General features: G+C 41.6%; 1 protein-coding gene across 15 annotated transcripts in view; it reads right to left on the bottom strand.

Annotated features, from left to right (window-relative positions):
* Positions 1-24,196, bottom strand: part of CACNB2 (calcium voltage-gated channel auxiliary subunit beta 2) — a 417,779-nt gene that overhangs the window by 71,992 nt on the left and 321,591 nt on the right. The window contains exon 1 of one of the 15 annotated variants that reach the window (XM_066387406.1): positions 7,801-7,907. The exons of the other annotated variants lie outside the window; for them this stretch is intronic. Coding sequence (XP_066243503.1) covers positions 7,801-7,860 — 60 coding nt within the window. The 5' untranslated portion in view covers positions 7,861-7,907. Of the gene's footprint in view, positions 1-7,800; positions 7,908-24,196 lie in introns of those variants that run through there. 15 annotated transcript variants of the gene reach the window in all.

Genomic DNA, 24,196 nt, shown 5'->3' with positions numbered 1-24,196 from the left:
CTTTAGCAAGCGAATCCAAACCTCTCATTTTAAAATTTGAAAGATGAAGCCCAGCAATTTTAGGTCTCACTCAAGGTAACAGATAGTAGTTGGCACTGAGCAGCATCTGGGGCTCTGTGCTCCTCACCCAATTACAACCTGGCCCTGGCCCCTAGACATGAAAAACACAAACGAACCCTCAAGAAATTATTTTTTTATTTTATATGGTAGTTTTTTATTGCTATGTTAGAGCCGGGGGGGGGGGGAGTATTTTTAAGAAGCAAAAACAACTAAAAATTCAACCTCTTTCCCTACTTTGGCTATTTAAAGCAAGTCAAGTGAAATCTCTGGGTGCCTGGTAACTGATAGGAGAAGGCGTATATTTCTGGCATCACTGCTAACACACCCTTGCACCATATGAGTATTGACTGATGGCTTCACACACTAATAAGTCCAAAGCCTGTTCCTAGGAAAATGCTTTGCATGCGTCACTAAGGCTATTTTAGAGCTTGCTCTCTAGAACTGAATGTAAACTAGCCCTGGTGATTCTGAATTTAAATGTGATTTAATTTGGAGGAATGCATATTATTTTCAGGGCTTGAGTAGAAGCTTATTATAAAAAAACAACTGATGGTAAGTCTATAGACTTTTATAAGATATTATTTTAATAAGTTCTTTGAATAACAACTCTAATACTCGTTTAATACATATTAACATATTAACAAATAAAAATGCTGGTACCCAAAGCATGCATTTATTTCTATTACAGATGTATCATACCATGCAGTATACCAAATGGAATCACCTGATACATTTTAAAAATAAGGGTGCTGGAACCCGTCTTACAAGGTTTGCATTGATTTGCCAGCGGGTGGAGCCAAAGCATGGAATTTTTTTCTTATGACCTTTAAAAGCACCATGATTGATTCTTACGTAAGCCTTTGATTAAGAACCACTGATACACAGAACAGCAATGCTTTCAGTCTCTTCCCGGGTTCATGAATGAGAATTCACATTTGAAGAGAGACTGTATTCTATATCAGTGGTGCTCAAACTTGGTTTTACATCAGATTCAGCTCCTGGCGGTGGGGCTTGTCAAAAATGCATGAGAAGTCTCACCCCAAACCTAAAAAACTGTATTGTTAACAAAGCTATACAAAATATTCAGAAGTACACAGTGTTTGAAGAGTAAACTTTCCATAAGTTTTCCTAAAAGACAACTTGTTTTCTAAAAATTGAACCGGCCCTGGCCGGTTGGCTCAGTGGTAGAGCGTCGGCCTGGTGTGCAGAAGTCCCAGGTTCGATTCCTGGCCAGGGCACACAGGAGAGGAGCCCATCTGCTTCTCCACCCCTCCCCCTCTCCTTCCTCTCTGTCTCTCTCTTCCCCTCCCGCAGCCAAGGCTCCATTGGAGCAAAGATGGACCGGGCGCTGGGGATGGCTCCTTGGCCTCTGCCCCAGGCGCTAGAGTGGCTCTGGTCGCGACAGAGCAACGCCCCGGATGGGCAGAGCATTGCCCCCTGGTGGGCGTGCCGGATGGATCCCGGTCGGGCGCATGCGGGAGTCTGTCTGACAGCCTCCTCGTTTCCAGCTTCAGAAAAATACAAAAAAAAACAAAACAAAAAAAAATTGAACCAAAAATAGTAAACTAAGAAGGTTATTAAGGGAAATATAGTTGTGTGAGTCACAATTTTAAAGCAGATCTTATTTATTTATTTGTTTATTTATTTATTTATTTGAGAAGAGGAAAGATACAGAGAAGAACCAGGATCCACCCAGCAACTCCTGTCTGGGGCTGATGCTGGAATCAACCAAGCTATTGTCATTGCCTGGGGCCGAAGCTCAGACCAACAAAGATATCTTCAGCGCCCAGGGCCCACACTCAGACCAACTGAGCCACTGGCTGTGAGAGGGGAAGAGAAAGAGAAGGGAAGAGAAAGAGAAGGGGGATGGAGATGGGAAGGGGAAAATAAGTAGATGATTGCTTCTCATGTGTTCCCTGACTGAGGATCTAAGCGAGATATCCACACATCAGGCCAACGCTCTAACCACTGAGTAAATTGGCCAGGGTAAAAAATTCCCCTTTCTAACCTAAATCTCTCAAGTGCATATGAAATCAAAAAGCAGATGGTGGTAGAACTGATGGTTGTGAAGGAGTCATATAGAGAGATGACTATAGTTAAACAGGGAGATACTGTACTGGAATTCACATTTCTGGATGGGACATTTGTTCCTTTAATATGGAGGTACTCTAGAAGTAGTTAAGCAGGAACAAAATGTGTGATTTTATAGTACTGAATTGTTGGTGCATAATGCCTGTACAGGGGCTTACAACTCAGATGACATCTTTACAGATATTTCCATCATTTACTATATGCATCCCTCTGGCTAGCCATTTCTTCTCTACCTCAGTTGTAAATTGAAAATGGCAAGATCCCACCTGACAAGGCACTGGCACAGTGGATAGAGCGTCAGCCTGGGACACTAAGATTCAAAACCCCAAAGTTGCTGACTTGAGTGCGGGCTCACCAGCTTGAGCATGCGCTCATCCGCTTCAGCGTGGGATTGTTGGTTTGAGTATGGGATTATAGACATGACCCCATGGTCGCTGGCTTGAGCCCAAGGTTGCTGGATTGAGCACAATGTCACTGGCTTGAGCAAGGGATCATTGACTTTCTATGGTCAGATTTCTAGATTTGGCTATGTTTTGAAAGTTTGTCAAAAATAAGCAAAAAATCCTTGGGCAGCTGAAACAACTTTCTATGAAGCTCTCCTCAAGGCCATGTGTTGATTTTCATTCAAAATATACAATAATTGCTAAAATGTTGAGTTACCTGTTGCCTAGCCAACAGGAACTCTTAAGAAACCCTGAGGTGTGAAAACTGCTGTTCTACTGGCTACTTAATTTTTTTTTATTTCTGATTACCCTGTGCCTTGTAAAGGGCTTTTGTTTTACTGATTTAAAAATGCAAAGTTGTAGCCTTCCTTCAGGGCCCAATTCACTTTTTTTTTTGGTGGTGGTGAGGCACTAACAACATTCTAGGTACCATATTAAAGCAGGAGATATTCGAATATGAACAAGAAGAAGTCCTCAGTCTCAAAAAATCAGAATTTTGTATGGGAGACAAACATGCAAACCATTGCAATGCATTGAATATACTCCAGTATAACTAAGAACAAAGAACAGAAGTGTCCATGTGGCAGGAGGTTCTTCAGCTGTCTGGGGCGGGGTTCAGGACAGGAGTAGGTGGACAGGAAAGGCTCACAAGGTGAAGCCATTTGAACTGGGTTGGGAAGTCAAATAAATAGGCTACCAGGCTCCTGGCCGCTACCACTGAATGGACCGCAGTAAATTACTGTCCAGTCACTCTTACTGCAGCCCTCTGGAGTCTCCCTCCTGGGAAATCCTGCAGCACTTCCTGTGGATGCTACTCAGTCGGTACCTGACATCTACCAGTGCATCTTTTATGCAAGTCTTGTCTTCCTAGACTATAAATTCACCAAGCTGTAAGCTTGTCATGGTGGCTCCTACCTCTCACTCATCATTGCTTTCCCAGAGTCCAACATATAATATATGGGGCACTCAGTAAATAGTTCTTGACCTCAAAGTTAGACAACATTCCCTAAGAATACAGATGGCTTTCAAGCATGAAGCATCTAACACCGAAGTCTGAGCACTAATGCGGACCACAATCAGTAAGTGTTTGGTGCCTGTGATTAAAGGAGATTGCAGTGGGAATTTATCACATCAACTGAATGCATTCAGAATTATTTCAGACTCCTTAAAAATATTTTTCTATTTTGTCTTACTTCATTTAAAACATGATTTAATATTATTTGGACATTATTTAAATTCCACATTTAGTTTAGAGTGATTTAAATCTTGGATCCAGTTTGTTAATTCAAGTTTCTAATAGTTTTTGGTCTAGAACTTGTCCAACCATCAGTGAGACAAAATTATTAGATGAAGATCATAAAGTCCTATTAAAGGAAGAGTCTCTTTTACTCCTTCAGTAATTGTTAGTTTCATAACAGATGATCAAATTATGTGGCTACAAGAATATCTGATTTTTTTCTTCTGGTAAAACACCAGTATAGAACCTTGCATGTAGGATATTTGCACAATTCAAAAATCCACAGCCATAGTCAGAGTACCAAGCTCACTAGATGTATAAGTAAAACAAACAAAAACAGCCTGGTAGTGACTGGAAGTTATAATTCTACTTTGATAGCTGGAAGTTTTTGTTTGCTGTCTTAGAGTTCTTGGCTTTGTGTGCTTTAACGAATGTCAGATAAGCCATCCCCTGGGTGGGAAAATATGGCTATATATGTCAAGTGTTGTCATTCTCTTGCTAGGTCAAGATACTTGAAGTTACTAAGTGCCAAAATGTTCAGTAACAATACCTTTATAAGGAAACAAATGTGCCTGACCTGTGGTGGTGCAGTGGATAAAGTGTTGACCTGGAATGCTGAGGTCACCAGTTTGAAACCCTGGGTTTGCCCGGTCAAGGCACACATGGGAGTTAATTGATGCTTACTGTTCCTTCCCCCTTCTCTCCCTCTCTCTTTCTCTCCCTCCCTCTTTCTCTCCCTCCCTCTCTTTTTCTCCCCTCTATAAAATGAATAAATAAAAGTTTTCTCCCCTCTATAAAATGAAGAAATAAAAGTCTTAAAAAATGTATGTGCTTATCTTCATCAATAACAAGGCTGAAGAGGCACATGGAACACTGCGCCTCATGGTACACGCAGCCTGGGGTGGGGTAGAATATCCAGGGGAAATGAAGGTGGAGTACCACAGTGAGGAGAGGGAGAATGCATACTTGAGTCAGAATAAGACATAGAAGAGAAATACAAGAAGGCAACCAGAAACTGAGAAGCAGGATCAACATTCTTATATTCTCATCTATACATTTTCCCAGGTGATTTTATCCACTTTCAAAGTTTCAGGCAGAATCAAAACTGGATGGTTCCCATGTCTACATATTCATCCCTGAAGGCTTGGTTCTACTTGTCTACATACAAATGCCTCCAAGAATATCCATTTACCCACAGTTCAACATGTCCAAAGATTAAGTCATCTAATGTTGTCATGGTAGAGCTGGGTACGTTCTGGAGATGGAAACAACAGGACTTATTGGTGGTGAGGCCATTAGTGAGAGGACGAAGCCTGAGAGAAATACTGCTAATAGTAAGGTGGGCAATCAAGGGCTCCGATGTGGACAAGTTTGAGGTCTGCATAACCATATAAGCAGAGAGGTTATATGCGCAGCTATAAATATACATGAAAACTCAGAATGGAGAGAATGGAGAGCGGAGAGCAAAAATGATGAGAAGCAAAGTCTGAGGACTGAAGAATCCCAACTTTGAGAGGCTGAGTAGAGAGGAAGGTGTTTGCTCCCAACTCCCCAAAAAGGAAAAAAACTGGCAAGTGATGGCCAAAGAACGTGGTTTCACAGTAGCCAAGAGTAGACATTTCAGGTTGAAGAGTATGACCAACTACTTTGAATGCTGTTGACAGCTCGAGTAAGAGAAGATAAAGCTTACAACCTACTTGACTGCACAGAGATTGTTGACCTTGCTTGGAGCAGTTTGCTCGGAGCAGTTTGTTCCAGTTGTTAGAGTTGTGGGCGTAGAGCCTGGATTGAAGAGAGGTAAGGGGTGAAGGCTGAAGAAGAGAGAGGTTAAGTGAACACCACTCATTTGAGAAAATGACCAAGATGTAATACCAATTTCCCAGAACTGTATGAGGCCTTGACCCTGAGGGTCAGAGAGGTCCCTTTCTGGAATAAGTGACTATCCAAGATGGAAAAAAATTGCACTTCAACTATTTCTACCAAGCTCTAGAAAAACTTCAGTACTCTGAGGTCTTACCAAATATTGGTAACTCCCTCCTGGGGTGACATAAGCCAGATGTTGGGGGGCCACTGGCACTCCCTAACCATACTGTCTGAGGAGTTGCAGACTTGGGAGACAACGGTCAAGTTCAATGGACAAAACATAGTGAGATTTTTATCAAAAAGCTTAAAGCCAAGAACACAGAGCCTAAAAATAAAAAGGTATCTAAATAAATCAAGGGGAAATTTATGGACACAGGATTCAAAGGGAACTAGAAAGAGGAGTGTTAAAATGAGAAACTTTAGAAAGGGGTCAGTCCAGAGAGGAATATGTTTATAGCAACAGACTCATTCTGGACAAAGGTCAGAAGATATAGCTAGACAATCCCCAGCACACTGGGACATAGTCTATAGAAAGGAGGGTAACTGAAGAAGGGGCACTGGTGTCCAGAAGCTCATTAACAGGGCTGTTCCTCTTCCGGGAAACGGCTTTGAACACACTGTGATCTGCCACAAGGAAAATTCTCCTTGGAACCATGCTGAACTCAACCTCTACACTCACATGTATCAGAATGCCTATGGAAAAAAGATGCATAATTTGAAATATTCCTACAGATATATATGTCTGTCCTCCTTAAACATTAGGATTATGACTGCATAAATCCTGTACACTCAGTGATGAATCTGGAAAAGCCTTATCTCACAACTAATCTCTAAAAGCCCAACCTCCAAGAACTCATCATGGAGAGGGAGACTATGAATGAGGAAACTAAGTCCAACACACCAGGCTAGAAGACTATGTCTGGCTCTTCCCAACCTCACTTGCATGAATCTGGCAAGAACCACAAACAGGGAGATAAAATATGACTTAAAATAACAATCCTGATTTCTCCCATGTCTCTTTTTTTCTTTTCTTTTTTATTAAGTGAGAGGCAGGGAGGCAGAGAGACAGACTCTTGCACGCACCCTGACCGGGACCTACCCTGAAAACCCCCTATGGAGCAATGCTCTGCTCATCTGGGACTGTTGCTCTGTTGCTCAACAACTGAACTATTTTAGCACCTGAGGTGAAGCCATGGTGCCATCCTCAGTGCCTGGGGCCAACTTGCTTGAATAAGCCATGGCTGCAGTAGTGGGGAGAGAGAGAGAGAGAGAGAGACAGAGAGAGAGAGAGAGAGAAAGGGGAGGTGGGAGGGGAGAGGAGGAGAAGCAGATGTGTACCCTGTGTGCCCTGACTAGGAATTGAACCTGGGACATACACATGCTGAGCTGATGCTCTATCACTGAGACAATCGGCCAGGGCCTCATGTCTTTTATGCCTTATAAATTTTCACTATTTCCTTTGACACTAGAGAAGTTGTGTGTGTGTGTGTGTGTGTGTGTGTGTGTGTGTGTAAATACAGGGGTGAGCAAAAGTAGGTTTATAGTTGTTTGTGTAGAAAATAATATAATAATTCATAAATAATACAAAAATAAACTGTTTCATGTACTCAAAACTGTAAACCTACTTTTGCTCACTCTGTATATGTATGTATGTATGTGTACATATGTATATGTGTGTAGGTGTGTGTGTGTAAACAAACAATACAATACGATTGTTTAAAAGAAAGAAGCCCTAGCTAGACGGCTCAGTTGATTAGAGCATTGTCCCGATATGCCAATGTTACGGGTTCAATCCCTGGTCAGGGCACACACAGGGATCAACCAATGAATACATAAATAAACAGCAAACTGATGCTTCTCTTTCTCTCCCTCTCTCCTCTCCTTCCTCTATAAAATTAATAAAATGTTTTTAAAGAATAAAAAAGAAAAAAGATAACCCTATGGCAATACTCGATTTTTACAAAATCATAGGGAGTATAAGTGCCCAATTTATTATACACAGTGTTAGAATGTTATGGATATTTTAAGTTACCAATATTAACATGGATAAATATACAAAAGGGAGAAGAGATTATCTGCTATGCTTGGCAGCTTTCACTGTCATACCATGGGGCACAAGCCAGCGAAGAATTTCCCCTCCCAGACTGGCAGCACTATTGCATGCATCTTCGCAGCCCGAAGGATTTGGAACGCCACAGCAAGAGGTGACAGTGGGTAGGGGTTGCCCCCAGGGAACACCAATAGAATGGTCACAGCTCAGAAAAGCACATGTCCCGCTGGGTAGTCTTGCCCCCTCCCGCCTCCAAAACTGTTCCAGAGGAAAGTGACATTACTGCAGAAATGATGGAGCAGGGAGGGGCAGTGACAACTGACCAATGTTGCTGGGCCACCAGCACAGGACACTTCAGTGTTCACAGCTCGGGTGTGCATGTCAGGCTGCAATCGGACCTCTTCACAAAAGCCAAAACGACATTTTTAAAAAAATAAAAATGTCAGATAATTCACAGAAAGAGTCCATCTTCAATGTTGAATTACCATCAGGAGCAAAATAATTTAAAAGCTTAGTAAAAGTTCACCTTCTTAATTTTTTTCATATGTAGGCCTTGAATTAGTTGGTCATTAAAGTTATGATGATAATAAGAAGTTTTAAAAATTACTTTTATTTATATTATGTCCTTTGTGGGTTTTTGGTTTAATATGAGAAATTTCTTAAAATTCTGTTATTAATTTCACCTTAAGCCATAGAGAAAGTCTACAGAAGAGTTTCTAAATGACAGTTATGATTATTCCTTTGTGTATATCAACATCTAATGAGTACCTGTACCACTGTATATAATTATGAAAACAAATAAAATCCCTATCTTGGTGGAGCTATGCCACCTCTTAGAATCAATACAAGTAGAAATTCACTACATACAAATTAATATTGAAACATGAAAGTGAAATAAGGATAAAAGTCCTTTTATATTTTCTAAGCTTACATAGTATTTTATCTGCCAGATAGTTATTTGATCTGCTCAATATTTTTATCTGGAGTTTCTACTGCATAGGAGGATATAAATTTACCTACAACCAAACCCATTAATTACCGTATTTTCTTTATTTTCAAACTTAAAGAGGCCCTGGTTGGTGGCTCAGTGGATAGAGTGCTGGCCCAGTATATGGACATCCTGGGTTTGATTCCCAGTCAGGGCACACAGGAGAAGCGACCATCTGCTTCTCTCCCCCCTTCTCTGCCTCCTCCCCTCTCACAATCCCCTCCCACAGCCAGTGGCTTGATTGGTTTGAGTGTTGGCCCCAGGCACTGAGGATAACGGTTGGTCCAAGTACCTCAGCCTCAGTTACTAAAAATAGCTCAGTTGATTTGAGCATCAGCCCAGACAGGGGTTGCCAGGTGGATCCCGGTTGGGAAGCATGCAGTAGTGTCTCACTATCTCCCCTCCTATTACTTAAAAAAAAAACTTAAATGTATGCATTGTGTAAAATACTTGTATACATTTAAAGGGAATGTTTCATAAAAGCCATTAAAATAGTTCAAAAACTATTCTGCTCATTAAAATAGTTCAAAAACAATTTGCTGACTTAGTGAAATGTATTTTTAGTCCAACATTGTAATTATCTATAACAATCAACTATGTTGAGAACAAATATATTCTACTAAATTTAAGTTGATATTTATACTTAGCTCTCCAAACATTCTTTTTTCTAATTTTCTTTTTACTCTAAAAAAAAGTTCCTGGAAAAAAAAAGACTATTTTGCTAATGGGAGCTGGCACATATTTAAATCGAAAAGTTCTATTACCCAGCAACGTTTAAAAATAATGTGTTACATTGTATAGGAGGAACTCCATTTATGCCAAATAGTCTAAGGCAGGGGTCCCCAAACTACGGCCCGCGGGCCACATGCGGTCCGCTGAGGCCATTTATCCGCCCCCCCCCCCCCCCCGCCGCACTTCCGGAAGGGGCACCTCTTTCATTGGTGGTCAGTGAGAAGAGCACATTGACCCATCTCATTAGCCAAAAGCAGGTCCATAGTTCCCATTGAAATACTGGTCAGTTCGTTGATTTAAATTTACTTGTTCTTTATTTTAAATATTGTATTTGTTTCCATTTTGTTTTTTTACTTTAAAATAAGATATGTGCAGTGTGCATAGGAATTTGTTCATAGTTTTTTTTATAGTCCGGCCCTCCAACGGTCTGAGGGACAGTGAACTGGCCCCCTGTGTAAAAAGTTTGGGGGCCCCTGGTCTAAGGTAATAGCATAATTTTTCTGAATATAATTAATAGAGTTTCCTTTTATAAAGTTCTTAAAGGTATATTGGTACATCCCTGTTCATAGCAACATTATTCACAATGGTCAAATGGTGGAAACAGCCCAAGTGTCCACTGATTGATTAATGGATAAAGATGTGCTACATACATACAACGTAATATTATTCAGCTTTATAAAGGGAGGGAATTCTGATACATGCTACAATGGGTGAACCTTAAACATATTGTGCTAAGTTAAATAAGCCAGTCACAAAACAATAAATATTGTATGAGTTCATTTATATGGGCACTTAGAGTAGTCAAATTGACAGACACTAAGTAGAATGGTGGTTCCTAGGGGCTGGGGTCAGGGGGTAAGAGAATTAGTGTTTAATGGGTACAGAAATTCAGTTGAAGTATATAAGAAAGTTCTGAGATGGATGATGGTGATGGTTATACAGCAATGTGAATGTACTTCATGGTATTGAGCAGGATACTTAAAAGTCATTAAAATGTTAAATGCTATGTATATTTTACCACAATAAAAAGAAAAACTGCAAAAAGAAAAAAAACCCAACAGTATATAAAAATTAAAAAAAAATTCTTAGAAGTGGATCATCATGGTAATCTATGAACTTGAAAGCAAGGGAAAATTTTTTCATAAAAGACAACCATCATTTAATATACAGTGTGTCCGTAAAGTCACGGTGCACTTTTGACTGGTCACAGGAAAGCAACAAAAGACGATAGAAATGTGAAATCCACACCAAATAAAAGGAAAACCTTCCCAGTGTCTGTAGGATGATGTGGCAGCATGTGCGCATGCGCAGATGATGATGTAACACCGTGTATACAGCAGAGCAGCCCACGACCATGCCAGTCGAGATGTGGACGGTACAGAGGAAAGTTCAGTGTGTTCTGTGGCTCGCTAAATTAGAATCCATGACCAAAGTGCAACGTGAATATCGGCGCGTTTATAACGAAGCGCCACCACATAGGAATAACATTACTATTGGGATAAGCAGTTGAAGGAAATCAGCAGTTTGGTGGAGAAACCCCGTTCTGGTAGGCCATCAGTCAGTGACAAGTCTGTAGACGCTATACGAGATAGCTACTTAAGGAGCCCAAAAAAATCTGTGCATGAGCCCACATCAAACTGAAATGAATAGGTATGAAACTAGGAGAGTTTTCCTTTTATTTGGTGTAGATTTCACATTTCTATCGTCCTTTGTTGCTCTCCTGTGACTGGTCAAAAGTGCACCATGACTTTACGGACATACTGTAGTTTCTTTTGTTAAGTGCTCAGATAACAAAGGAAATTCACATAATATCCATTTATTTAGATCAGCGGTCATTAAATGTATGTAGTGTGTCCAAGTATACAGTAGCCAGCCATCACCAGGGTCTGATACTGGTTGGGTAAAAATACATTGTCTTAAGTAAAGTCAAAAGATTAATTTATACAATATGTATCCATTGATCGTACTTACTTCTTTAAGTCAGTCTGAAAAGGACTCATTATGTGTTTCAGCCACAATCTGTATCTATAATATGCCCAAAAATAGAAGGCTGAGGTAGGGGCACTACAGCAAAGAAAGGCAGTGGGCAGGAAGTGTCCAATAGGGGAGAGTTTGAGAGGCACCTGAAGGGATCAGACATTATAGGAAAAGAAACAGATCAGACCTTAGAGTTTGTGGTTGGAAAGAACAATGAAAAAGAAGGTTGAAGGGTCGTGGGCAGCCAGTTGGTAAAGGAGTTTTAGCAGTCTGCAGGCACTACAGATTTGCAGGAAGTTTCTTAAGGGAGATGCATTATGAAAGCTATGATTTACATTTATTGGTCAAGAAAGTGAAAATTACATTAAAAAGATGAGGAAGAATACTTGGTGACAGGGAGACTGGTTAAGTGGGAAATGGAATGAAAGAAAAGGATGTAAATATCTGTAAAACCAGGGAAATATCTTGTCTCTTGTGTAACTGCAAAAACTATTCTGGGTATAAATAGGAACATCAGCTTTAAAGGGATTAAGTGTCGCCCTCACTGAGCATCCTTCATGGACCATCAAGCTAAGGCATGCTTCATTTCACTGCATATCAGTAAAGCTCAATTCTATTGGCTAATGAAAATAAATTGTTAAAAATACAGAGTGAGAAGACCACCATTTTTGAGGGCTTATGCCATTCTTATTATAACAGTGAAGGAGAATCCATTTGCAGTTGCAAAATAACAGCCAGAATACAGATGAGGCCTACAGTTAAACCATTTAACCAACCTCAGTGCTTCACCTTCTTAAAATTCCTGGAAGATAAGCAACTGGGAAGTGGTGAGTGACACACAAATTGCCCTTCGGCTAACTTCCACGATTAAAAACTCCTTTGACCAGCATTCCTCATACCAATTCTCTAACACTCTCCAAAGGACAGCCATTTGGTATTTACCTGTGATCATGAAAAGTATTCCAAACAGAACCCCTTCCAGTTATAGTAAGAGTGGGATGTAAGCCGTATTACTCACTCTTTCCCCGAAAATGTTTTATTAACTCATGACTTAAACACAGCTCTCCTTCCAAAATTCTTCCAGGTAATTTTATCAGCATGCAATTACCTAATAATTTAGTTATCATTTCTAAATCATCTTTTAGGCAACCCCTCCTTGCTAAGTCATCTTCCCACTAAATCACCAAGCACTCTCAGAATCAGCCAGCCTCGACACGTTCCTTGCTGAAGTGTGCAATGATTAGCATGCATTTGTCTTTCACATTTTGTTCCTCTAAAAATACAAGTTCCTCTGATACATCTTCTAATAGTCTTTATGGAGACCAGTGCCCCCATCACACACTAGTGAATATTATTATGTGACCTCGGTTTTGATTTTGCTGGTGGCGTTTCACTTCAGTAAGTGCATATATGACATTAAAAAAACTTTTTTTTCATCTCCTTTTCCCCCAAAGGGGGTAAAAACACCTTTTAAAAGAAAGAGTACACAGTGCACAAAGCAAGTACTGTAAAGATGTATCAACTGCATTTTCTTCAAACCTATGATCCGTGATCTATATTAAATGTTCTAATACATGCATTCTTAGTGGGGACAATTTCTGACCCAAAGAGACTGGCTGTAAAGCCAGTAGCCGTGGCCACCATCACAGCCTCCTGGTCCATACAGGTTTGCATTTGATTCGGATAGACAGTAATGAAACAAGGAGCCAAGAACTGGTGGGCCATTAGCTTTAATCCTAGCTTGCACCCAGCAGGCGAGAAATACACACAGTGGGAAAACACTTCCCTTTCCATTCAGGGCTCCCAAAGCCACTGACTCATCTGAGTATTCCTAGAATCAAAGGTTTCTACCTCACCAGCCTTATTCACCTCTGTTCCCCATCTCCTTCTCTCTGCACAAATTGCACAAACTGGCTTCTCCTTCTGCAATGCTAATTTCAGGAACCATGTGAGAGAGCCCCTGGTCTCCCTTATTTTATAGTTTAGAAATTAAAGCCTTTAAGCCAGTACACAAATAAGGAAGTATCTGATACAAAGCCACTTATTTGAGGCATAAATGGGATTCCTCATAAGAGTGCACCACCCCACATCATGCAACAGTGAAGGGTGTGGGGAAAAGCTTAATGTTGAGAAGATCTTAGTATTAGAAGGATGTTGAAAAGATCTTAGTATTAAAAGGATAGAAAAGGCTTAGTCTTAAAACTAAGCCTTAGGCTATAAGGACCCTGCCTGCTTACAGCCTGTCCCCCACACCCAATGCAAACTATAAGCAAGCAAACATATACATCAAATTTGCAAACTTATTTGACCCACAGAGGCAAAAATTTGTTCTTAACCCTTTGAGTAGTACGAACATTCATGTACGCCCTCGTACCTCCTGACCATCCAGAGTATGATTGATTTATTTTAAAAATGTATAAGGCAACATTAAAAAAAGGCAAATGTATGGTCTCCATGTTTCCATAAATTGGTTATCAAACAAACATGATTTTAAGTTAACAGAACTCTAACGAACTCATTTTATCTTTTGAAAAAAACCTCACTCTCAGGGGTCAGCAAGCATGAGAAAAACTCTACTCAAAGGCTTAAGGGATAAAATAAAACCTTAATCTTCATGTGTAAAGCACAGATATCCACAGAATACATAAACAGATACATAGTATAGTTATGGTATATAATTCATTCTGAAGAGGGGATGGCGATTTATCCAGAAAGGCTCCACCTTAAGGGAATGGTAATAAAAAAAAGTTGAAAAATACTGCTTTGCTGTAAAAATGGTAAGAAATGAAATGTTAATACTGTATCCTTTAATATAGTTACTTATTAGGGAGCTCTGAAGTCTCTAGACATCATTTTCACTTATTCCTGAGTATCCAGGAGCTCCTGCTGGAGGCTCCTCGGGGCTGGATCCTTCCCCTGTTATTGCACCTATCACACTAAATTACAACTGCCCACTGGACTTTCTCCCCTCACGACACTATTTTAGGAGACTGGAGACTGTCTTCATTCATTCCACATTATGGATCACCCACTGTAACAAAAGCACTGGCCTCATTGCCTGACGCATGGCATTTAACACAAATTTCTTGAATAAATGAAGCATTAGGCCATATTATCTTTATAATATCTAGAGATAGTTATTATTTTTCCTGTCTTAAAAATGAGGAACTGAGGATCTAAAAATAAGTATCGTGTAACTAGCTAATCAGGGACAGAGGCAGAATTCTAAGCCTAGGACTGTATAACTACATACTGGGTTCTTGGCCATGGTCAAACTTTGCGGAAAGAGCCTACCAACAGGTTGAAGTATTTATGGTATGAGGCTCAGACAAAGGCTTTTCACTGTGTAGGTCTGGGCATATCTCCTAAGCATTCTGGGCTTCTCTACCAGACCCTGAGCTCCTGCAGGGTGACAATGATGAGCCTCTCTTTCAAAGAGAAGGGAGTTTATTAGCTACATTCTTAATTTCTCACTGGATCTCATAATTTAACTCAGTATGCTACTTATACCACCCTCTTGTTAATTCTAAAAGAGAACATAATAAGATGTCCAACATCTGGAAATAGATTCTATACATAATTTTTTAACTCTCCTGATGCCATGGTACACCCAGGTATTATTCTTACAGTGACTTACCACATAAACGTTGTTCTTACTCTTAAAAACTTTTGTTGCCATTCTACTAGGCACTTTCTGACAAGGAAATCCTGGTAAACTTGGTGTTTTTAAATGATATCAGTAAAAATTTGTATTAAGTGACAGATTATTTGAAATTAACCATTTGGTGAAAAAATCTTAACTTCTCCTTCCCCCCACAATTATTAATATAAATTCCTTACCAACTTATTAGTATAATAAACCATTTATAAAATTTTTAGGAATCTATCTCAAAGGCATAAAGTGAGAATAAAATACTTCAAAATTTGAAAATTTGGGCCCTGGCTGGTTGGCTCAGTGGTAGAGTGTTGGCTTGGCATGTGGCTGTCCCAGGTTCAATTCCTAGTCAAGGTACACAGGAGAAGGGACCATCTACTATTCACCTCTCCCCCTCCCTTTTCTCTCTTTCTCTCTCTCTTTCCCTGCCACAGCCATTGGTTTGAGCACATCAGCCCTGGGCACTGAGGAGGGCTCCATGAAGCCTCTGCCTCAGGTGCTAAAAATGGTTCAGTTGTGGCCCTGGCTGGTTGGCTCAGTGGTCGAGCGTAGCCCTGGCGTGCAGGAGTCCCGGGTTCAATTCCTGACCAGGGCACACAGGAGAAGCACCCATCTGCTTCTCCACCCCTCCCCCTCTCCTTCCTCTCTGTCTCTCTCTTTCCCTCCCGCCGCCAAGGCTCCATTGGAGCAAAGTTGGCCCGGGCGCTGAGGATGGCTCTGTGGCCTCTGCCTCAGGCGCTAGAACGGCTCTGGTTGCAGCACAGCAATGCCCCAGATGGGCAGAGCATTGCCCCCTGGTGGGTGTGCCAGGTGGATCCTGGTCGGGCGCATGAGGGAGTCTGTCTGACTGCCTCCCCGTTTCCAACTTCAGAAAAATACAAAAAAAAAAAATAAAAAAATAAAAAAAGGTTCAGTTGTGAGCATGGCCACAGATGAGCAGAGCATCTGCCCCACACGGGAGTTGCTGGGTGGACTCCGGTCGGGGTGCATGTGAGAGTCTGTCTCTTTATCTCCCCTCCTCTCACTTGGAAAAGAAGAAGAGAAAAGGAAAAAAAGAAAAGAAAAAGAAAATTTGTTTGCTGTGGTGAAACCAAGGTTGAATTTTAAAGAGATGAAAGCCACTAATAAAGATGAGTAAGACCAGAAGAAACATTGGGCAGATATTTTTACTAGAGCAGTGGTTCTAAACATTAGCAAATGGTGAAATACCCAAACACAGCCCTGGCCCTCATACCCCAAGTTGCAGATGCAGTAGATCTGGGGTTGGACCCAAGAATCCCAGGTGATACTGACGCTGCTGATGGGGGGCCACACTTTGAGGATCACTGTCTTAGAAAAAATGTTTAGTTGAGGCCAAATATCTGCTAAACTACTGTTTTGATTTGACCTACAGAGAACATAACCAGGGAAGTGCAATTCAGCATTATCAAGTTGTTTAAACAAAATCACAAGCGCATACTTTCTCATTTAAATTTTTTTTTTATTTTTAGCATGGTCAATGATAAAGGAAGGGAGAAAAAAAAAAGAGGATGATTTCTTTTTTCTTTTTCCCCCTGACGTTACCTTTGGCTTACGATACAGAATGTGATGGGCTTTTTCCCAAAGTAGGAACTTCTGTAACACCAAAGTCTGATTCTAATCCAAGTTGTGGAGAAATAAATTTGTCCATTTCTGACTGCTTTCTCAGCCCCCTCAGCCATGCCTGATGTCAAGAAGGGATGTGAAATCATTCTAAGTAATTTATACATTGGTAAGAATTCACTCATTAAGGAATGATTGCACTCATCAAAAACAGCCTGAGTGCTACAGCAGTGGTCCCCAACCCCCAGGCCATGGACCGGTACCAGTACGTGGGCCATTTGGTACCGGTCCGCAGAGAAAGAATAAATAACTTACATTATTTCCATTTTATTTATATTTATCCGTCCCACCCTAAAGACCGGTCTGTGAAAATATTTTCTGACATTAAACCGGTCCGTGGCCCAAAAAAGGTTGGGGACTACTGTGCTACAGGAAAGGGAGGTGGGATTAGAACAGAGAACCCTTTCAGTGAACAGTGCAAACAAATTAGTAAACAGACACCTCCATTAAAATGAATCTGCAGGGCCTGTAGGGGGAGCCCTCACTCCCTACTTCCATGGTGAAGCACCACAGAGAGGCCCCTGGTAGAAACAGCACTCCCAACTTACCCTCTATAAAAAGTTTCCTTTCCTTTGTTTTAGTGATCATGCATGTGACTCCCCATGGCATGTTCCAAATTGCAATTCTTTGCTGTTCCAAATAAATCCATTTTGTTGGAGAAATACCTGGCTGATTTTCTGGGAAGTTCCATAACAGAAATATAGAAATTATATTAGGTGGAGAATACCTCTTTATATAAGGCCAACCTTGATAGCCTCTATTATTGCAAAGATTACTGGAAGATGTCTTTCAATGTAACCATTGACTAGGTGTTTTTTTTAAAGTTCTATGGTTCCGCTTATTTTTATTTATGGATATTCTGACTTGTTCTAAAAGAATTTAATTTACTGAGGTAGAAACAATCCAGTAAAATAAAATTTTTTTTTTTAATTTTTTTTTTACAAAGACAGAGAGTGAGTCAGAGAGAGGGATAGACAGGGACAGAGAGAGATGAGAAGCATCAATCATTAGTTTTTTATTGCGCATTGCAACACCTTAGTTGTTCCTTGACTGCTTTCTCATATGTGCCTTGACCACAGGCCTTCAGCAGACCGAGTAACCCCTTGATGGACCCAGCTTGGGTTCAAGCTGGTGGGCTTTTTGCTCAAACCAGATGAGCCTGCGCTCAAGCTGGCGAGCTCGGGGTCTCGAACCTGGGTCCTCTGCATCCCAGTCCGACGCTCTCTCCACTGTACCACTGCCTGGTCAGGCAAAAATAAAAATTTTTTCAGGGTGTTATGGACTTAATGTTCAAGTCCTCCTCGAATTTATATGTTAAAATCCTAATCCTCAATGTGATGGTATTTAGAGGGGGGCCTTTGGCAGATGATTATGTCATGAGGGTGGAATCCTCCTCAATAGGACTGGCGTCCTGAAAAAAGATACTAGTTTGGTGTGTGTGTGTATGTGTGACAGAGATAGAGAGGCAGAGAGAGGGACAGATAGGGACAGACAGGCAGGAAGGGAGAGAAATAAGAAGCATCACTTCTTTGTTGTGGCTCCTTAGTCTCTTTTGCTCATTGATTACTTTCTCACATGTGCTTTGATGGAGGGCTACAGCAGCGTGAGTGACCCCTTGCTCAAGCCAGAGACCTTGGGCTCAATCCAGTGACCTTGGGCTTCAAGCCAGGTACCTCTGGGCTCAAGCCAGTGACCATGGGGTCAAGTCTATGATCCCACACTCAAGCCAGCGACCCCTCGCTCAAGTTGGTGAGCCTGCACTCAGGCTGGCGACCTCAGGGTTTTGAACCTGGGTCTTCCTCATCCCAGTTCGATGCTCTATCCACTGTGCCCCCACCTGGTCAGGCCAGTTTGCTGCCTTACCCTCTCTCTATCACATGAGGATACAAAGAATTGAAAATAGCTGTCTGCAACCCAGAAGAAGGGCCTCACCTGAACCCAACCATGCTGGCACTCTGATCTTAGATTTTCAGCCTCCAAAAATGTGAGAATAAAGGTCTGTTGTTTATAAGCCATTCACTTGCCTCTGGTATTCTCTGTAGTAGCCCAAACAGACTAAGATACAGGAGTGAGAACTGGCATGTTGGAATAAGAAAGGTAGGGGAGAATACGAAGGAAGCCAGATGTGAGGTCAGACCACCTCTTTTATCCTTGCAAGCTGCATTTATATAGCTGTTGAAAAGCTGAACCAAAAACCACAATAGATTATGAAGAACACATAATGGCATAATAAATAGAGCCCTATCTTGAAGAAGTATAGACTATGACATTATAACTTAGCATTCTGTTTGATAGAGACACGCTTTCAAAGTTAATTGCAATGAAAATGTAGTTTTGACCAGTGTGCCTATATTTGTTGTGAAGTGAGGGGTATAAATGTTTCCCTACGAGACAGAGCAACAACAGGGGAGAACATGTGAGCATAGGAAATTTTGGGGTGAAGAGTCCTCACTTGTGAAAAGCCTCCCCACCCCATTCTGAGAGGAGGAGAGTAATGAAGAAAATGGTCAAATGTTTTCTACAGGGAAAAAAGGTGAACAGTGGAAGAACACAGTTTTAAAGCCATTTCATTTCTTAATACATGCCTCATTAAGAAAATGTCACATTGAACAAATTCTGTCCTGATGCAGTTTAAAACAGCACTAAACCGACATGACAGATCGGCTGTCTCTTGATGACAGAAACACTCAACCCATAACTGCAATGTCTCTGAACAAAATTCTAAACAAAGCAAGGGAGAGCTGGGAGCTTTGGGGGTCTATCTGGTCCAGTAGTGCTTGACTTGCTGGAATGATTATAAATCTTCCCTTGAAATTGCAAGTTAGCAACTGGAAGTTTCTAAGATCAAATTGCCCAGATGGCGGCTGCTTTGTTGTTGATGCCTCCATCAAGCAGGTTGCCTTTTTCACATCAAGTGCACTGAGGAGCAAGGCGAAATGCAAGAACCATGGAAGACATGCTCAAACATCTTCAAGACCTACTTATCCTTCAAATCCCTGCCCCAACACATTTCCCCAAAATCTAATGCAGCATACAATCATCTTTTCACAGGGATGGAGTTTATCGCGTTTGCGGTTAGGATTACAAACTTGGACGTCCATTCCCCAGTTATGTTAACAGTAGCAGCAGAAATGTGTCCCAAGCTATTAGGTTTGTGTCTGGGACTCCTTTAAATCCAGGTCCCTTTAAACTCAAGTCCCCTCACCCAACCTCCCACTGGGGCAGCTTCTTCATTAAGCATCTCTGTCACAATACCCCCCTTAAACAGCTCCCCCCACCCTGGGAAGGTTCTGGGAAGTGTCCTTGGGACAAGGACTTCCAAAGGGGCAGGAGTACTGGGAAAGAGAGATAGTCTGTGACCAAGGCCACAAACCAGGATATGCTAGTCTGAGAATGCCCAGGTGCACCAACTCCTACATCAGCAGATGCCTGCAGTCCCTATATCAGACACACCCTTCCTGAAGCTCAGGGTTGATGCCACTACAGTCTCAGCCCATCTGCTTATAGACACATAAAGAAACTTCTTATAAAACTCATCAGGCCTTGTGTGCCCCGTCTTTGGCCAACCTAACACAAGCGACATACTGAATTATCAGTAATGCTTCTTTCTGCCTTTATTCAAAACTAAGCTCAAGCACATGAGTGTCATTCCCGCTCTATTCGCTTCCTCCCACCGCTCTATTTGCTTCCTCCCACCGAAGTGGAAATGTTCTCTGAAGAGGAAGCCAGAGGCAGACCCAGCTCTCAGGATTCTCTCATCACCCTGTTCTGTTTCCAGCCGCAGCCCTGGGTGAGCTACCCTTTACATTACTCTTAAACTTATTCTTTCTCAATCCTTACTAAAAGCACTGGCTTCTTAGGGATGAGGTAAAAAGGCATTAAAAATATCTAGCAAGGAAATAAAAAACTGCTTTGGTTAAAGGATGCTTTTAGCCCCATGGAGTATGTTTTGGTTTCCTCCATTCAAACCTTGGATTCAGTAACTCTGACCTCTAATTTTTTAAAAGACTAATATAAAGAAAAATGTAACTCATAGGTATTTTATAAACCATTCATTGCTTAGGCTCTGGCCAGCGGGCTCAGTAGTAGAGCATCAGCCCAGTGTGTAAAGTCCCAGGTTTGATTCCTGGTCGGGGCACACAGGAGAAGAAACCATCTGCTTGTCCACCCCTCACCTTTCTTTCTCTCTTTCACTCTTTTCTCCTCCTTGGTTTGAGCAAGTTGGCCCTGGGCACTGAGGATGGCACCATGACCTCACTTCAGGCACTAGCATAGCTCAGTTGCTGAGCAACAGAGCAGTGGTCCCAGGTGGGCAGAGCATTGCCCAGTAGGGGGCTTGCTGGTTGGATCCAAGTCAGGGTGCATATTGGAGTCGGTCTGTCTGCCTCCCTGCCTATCACTTAATAAAAGAATAAAATAAATAAATAAACAAACAAATAAAATAAACCATTCATTGCTTAAGGTTATTAGAACCGTGTGTTAACGATAGAGTACAGTGTGGGGCTTAACAGACTTCTCACCTTGAGAATTGTATAGACCTGGGGAATAGAGAAAACAACTCAAATATGACCTAGAAGAGAAGTGGTGCCACTGAGCCTGACAAAATGCTCTTCTGCCTTTCGCCATCTACCCTCTGCTTCCCATTCTGGAGAGAATGGGCACCATCGTGGGCTCTGGGTCTGCGCTCTGGGCCACTCTGTCCCCTCCTGTGTCTGGTTCCCAGCCCTGCACTGAAGTGTGACAGTGCTGAGGTTCTTTCTCTTTAACTGCCCTATGTCCTCCAATCGCATCTTGGTGACAGCAGCTCTGAAACAACCCTGTAAGATGGAGTGTGTCCCTGAAATGCACGGGAAGCAAGCCCCAAGCTGGCATTGTCCCATCAGGCACCGGCTTCCGGAGAAATGACCCAGCGAGAGAAGAGCACGTCAACTGTGCTAAGTAGGCGCCGTGAGACTCAAACTCCTCGTAGACTAGATTCGATTCCTGGCTTCATCGTTTCCTAACTGTGTGAACTTGGCAAATGACCTAACTTCTCATTACTTAATTTCTCTGTCAAACAGGGATAATAGCACCCACCTCACAGGGTCCTTACGAGGATGAAAGAAGTTAGTTGATGAGAAGCACTATGTTTCAGTGCGATCTATTCTCATAAGATCGCCTTCAGACCCTGACTTCTCTGAAATAGTAATTTAGTCTGATCATATCAACTTCCTCGGGACTTTCTGCAATGGAGGACTTGTATTCTCCTACGCTTTTTAACTTAAGAAATTTGGTTTGATCTCCACTACTTTAATACCATTTCCAGATTGCAGTACCTCTCACCCGACCCCCAATCGTGGCCTCGCCCTACAAACCCCACTCCTTCCACTTACTGTAAGGGACACCAGAATACATCACCACCAAATATGCTACTCTGACACAGAATTCCTTTGGGCGGGAGGTAAGTGAGAATCAGCAGATGCAGAAAGACACTTCCCCAGGGCTTCCCTAGTGACTAAAAGCAGAAAGTTTTGAAAAATGAACTGCCATAAACTCCGTCTCTCGGGGATGTTCTATGGCTAGGGAAATGATGAAAAGTTGGCACCGAGATGGATCTGTACAAACAAGCCTTACTCCATTAGTGTTCCCCTAGATTAGCCCTCCCACAATTTACTGCCCTAGGAATTCAAAATCCTGTTTCCTTTGTCCTGTCACTTCTCTGAAAAGTTATTGTTCTTTGTTAAGATGCAACATGAGACCAAGTTGTAACCACCCCTTTGCATTACTCTTTACTGATGTTTCTTCCACACAAACTGTTTTTCTTTCATTAATCTACCTTTTGTCAAGGGGCCAAGCCAGAGGACCAAAGAGAGTAGAGGGAAAAAATCTTTCTTCCTCCCTGACATCACCTTTCTTGACGGTTTCACCTGTGGGCTCCACGTTTACCTCCACCCCGTCCATCTTCACTGTATCACTTCAAAATCCACAGTGACAACTTTCTGGACTCTAGCACCCAATCCTTCGATTCCAGAAGCTGTTATCTCTATCCTCCTTCAACACTGCATGTGTCTTTACTATTTCTTCTTTCACTGCAGGTCATGACAGAGGTATGTCTTTTCTCTCTCCTGTGGGTCATCGTCCACCAGCTACCTGGATTCCGCATTCTCCCTTCTCCAGAGCAGAGCTTCTCCCACTCTGGTCCGCAGATCAGCAGCCACCGCAGCTCCTGGGAACTTGTTAGAAATGCTGGTTCTTGGGCTCCCGGGTAGAGTGAGCCAGAACGTCTGGGGCGGGGCTGAGCAGCCTGTGTTTTAATTGGCTCTCTAGGGATATAGCTGACTCTGCTGCTGTTGTAAGGAATTAAGTAGCAAAGCAAATATTTCTCACCCCCCCCCCCCCCAGTCCTTCTTTTCTCCTACTTAAATCATGTTCAGGTCTTTCATATCGTTAAAAAAGAAAAGAAAAATCTGAATCCTGCTCCTCCTAGAAATACCTATCAAATGTTTATTTCACTGATAACATTCTCTAAACAAGGGAGATGACAAACTTTCTGCTCAGACTTTCTCTTAAAGACACTCCAAGAATTCTTAAATAGTCCCGTCTTATCACACTCTAGTAAAGCCATTCTGTCTAAGGCCAGTAAGTTATCGTCCAAACTGTAAAGCTCTCCCTCTCCCTCAATCTCTATGCAACATTTGACAATGCTAAACACTTCCTTAGTCATGAAAAGTCCTATCCTAATTCCCCAAAGAGCCAGATCCCGACTCTCTTTCTCTCTGACCAGGCTCTCTCAGACTCCTTTGCCAACTCTCCATCTTCTGTCTCACACAGCTATTTCCCAGTGTTCTCTTTTCCATACTAATCTCACCTTTATGGATTCAATTATCACCCCTATACAATACTTCAAATTCATCTTTTCATCTTTCTACCGTAACTGCCCATCTTAACTGGAGTTTCACAAAACATGCAACCTTTTAGATGCTTCTAACGCACAGGCTCTATAGTACCTCAAATGTAACACATCTCAATATCAACTTATTTTTGGTCCAAACTATAACTTCCACTTCCCAGTTTTTATTAACAATATTGTCATTCTCCAAAGGCATAGCATGTCCCAAAATAGTGCCTCAGAAAATGCTAGGTTCTTTAGAAATTCATTTTTTTAAAAAAAGTTTTTATGAACTAATAAATGTAAGAAATGAGATAACACCATCAGCTTCTTGGAGATTCACAGTGTGTATCAGCATATTAGAGGCTCTGAGAAATCCTGCACAGAAAAAAAATAACGCATGCAATTGTGAAATGATTTAACAAGGTCTTAATTTCTTCAGTAATAGCAATGTCATTCAGAACATCTATCAATACATATTAAAAAGAGCTACCTTTATCATCATCTTGTCTCTGCCTCTCACATCTGATTATTTGCTGAGCCTGGATAACTTCCTTGCAGAGATCTTATTTCCAGTCCTTTAGTCGCCTC

Source organism: Saccopteryx leptura, chromosome 5 (assembly GCF_036850995.1).
Source record: "Saccopteryx leptura isolate mSacLep1 chromosome 5, mSacLep1_pri_phased_curated, whole genome shotgun sequence".
NCBI classification, from domain to species: Eukaryota; Metazoa; Chordata; class Mammalia; order Chiroptera; family Emballonuridae; genus Saccopteryx; species Saccopteryx leptura.
The sequence above is the reverse complement of the archived record's forward strand: the minus strand, read 5'-3'. Positions and strand labels throughout refer to the sequence as shown.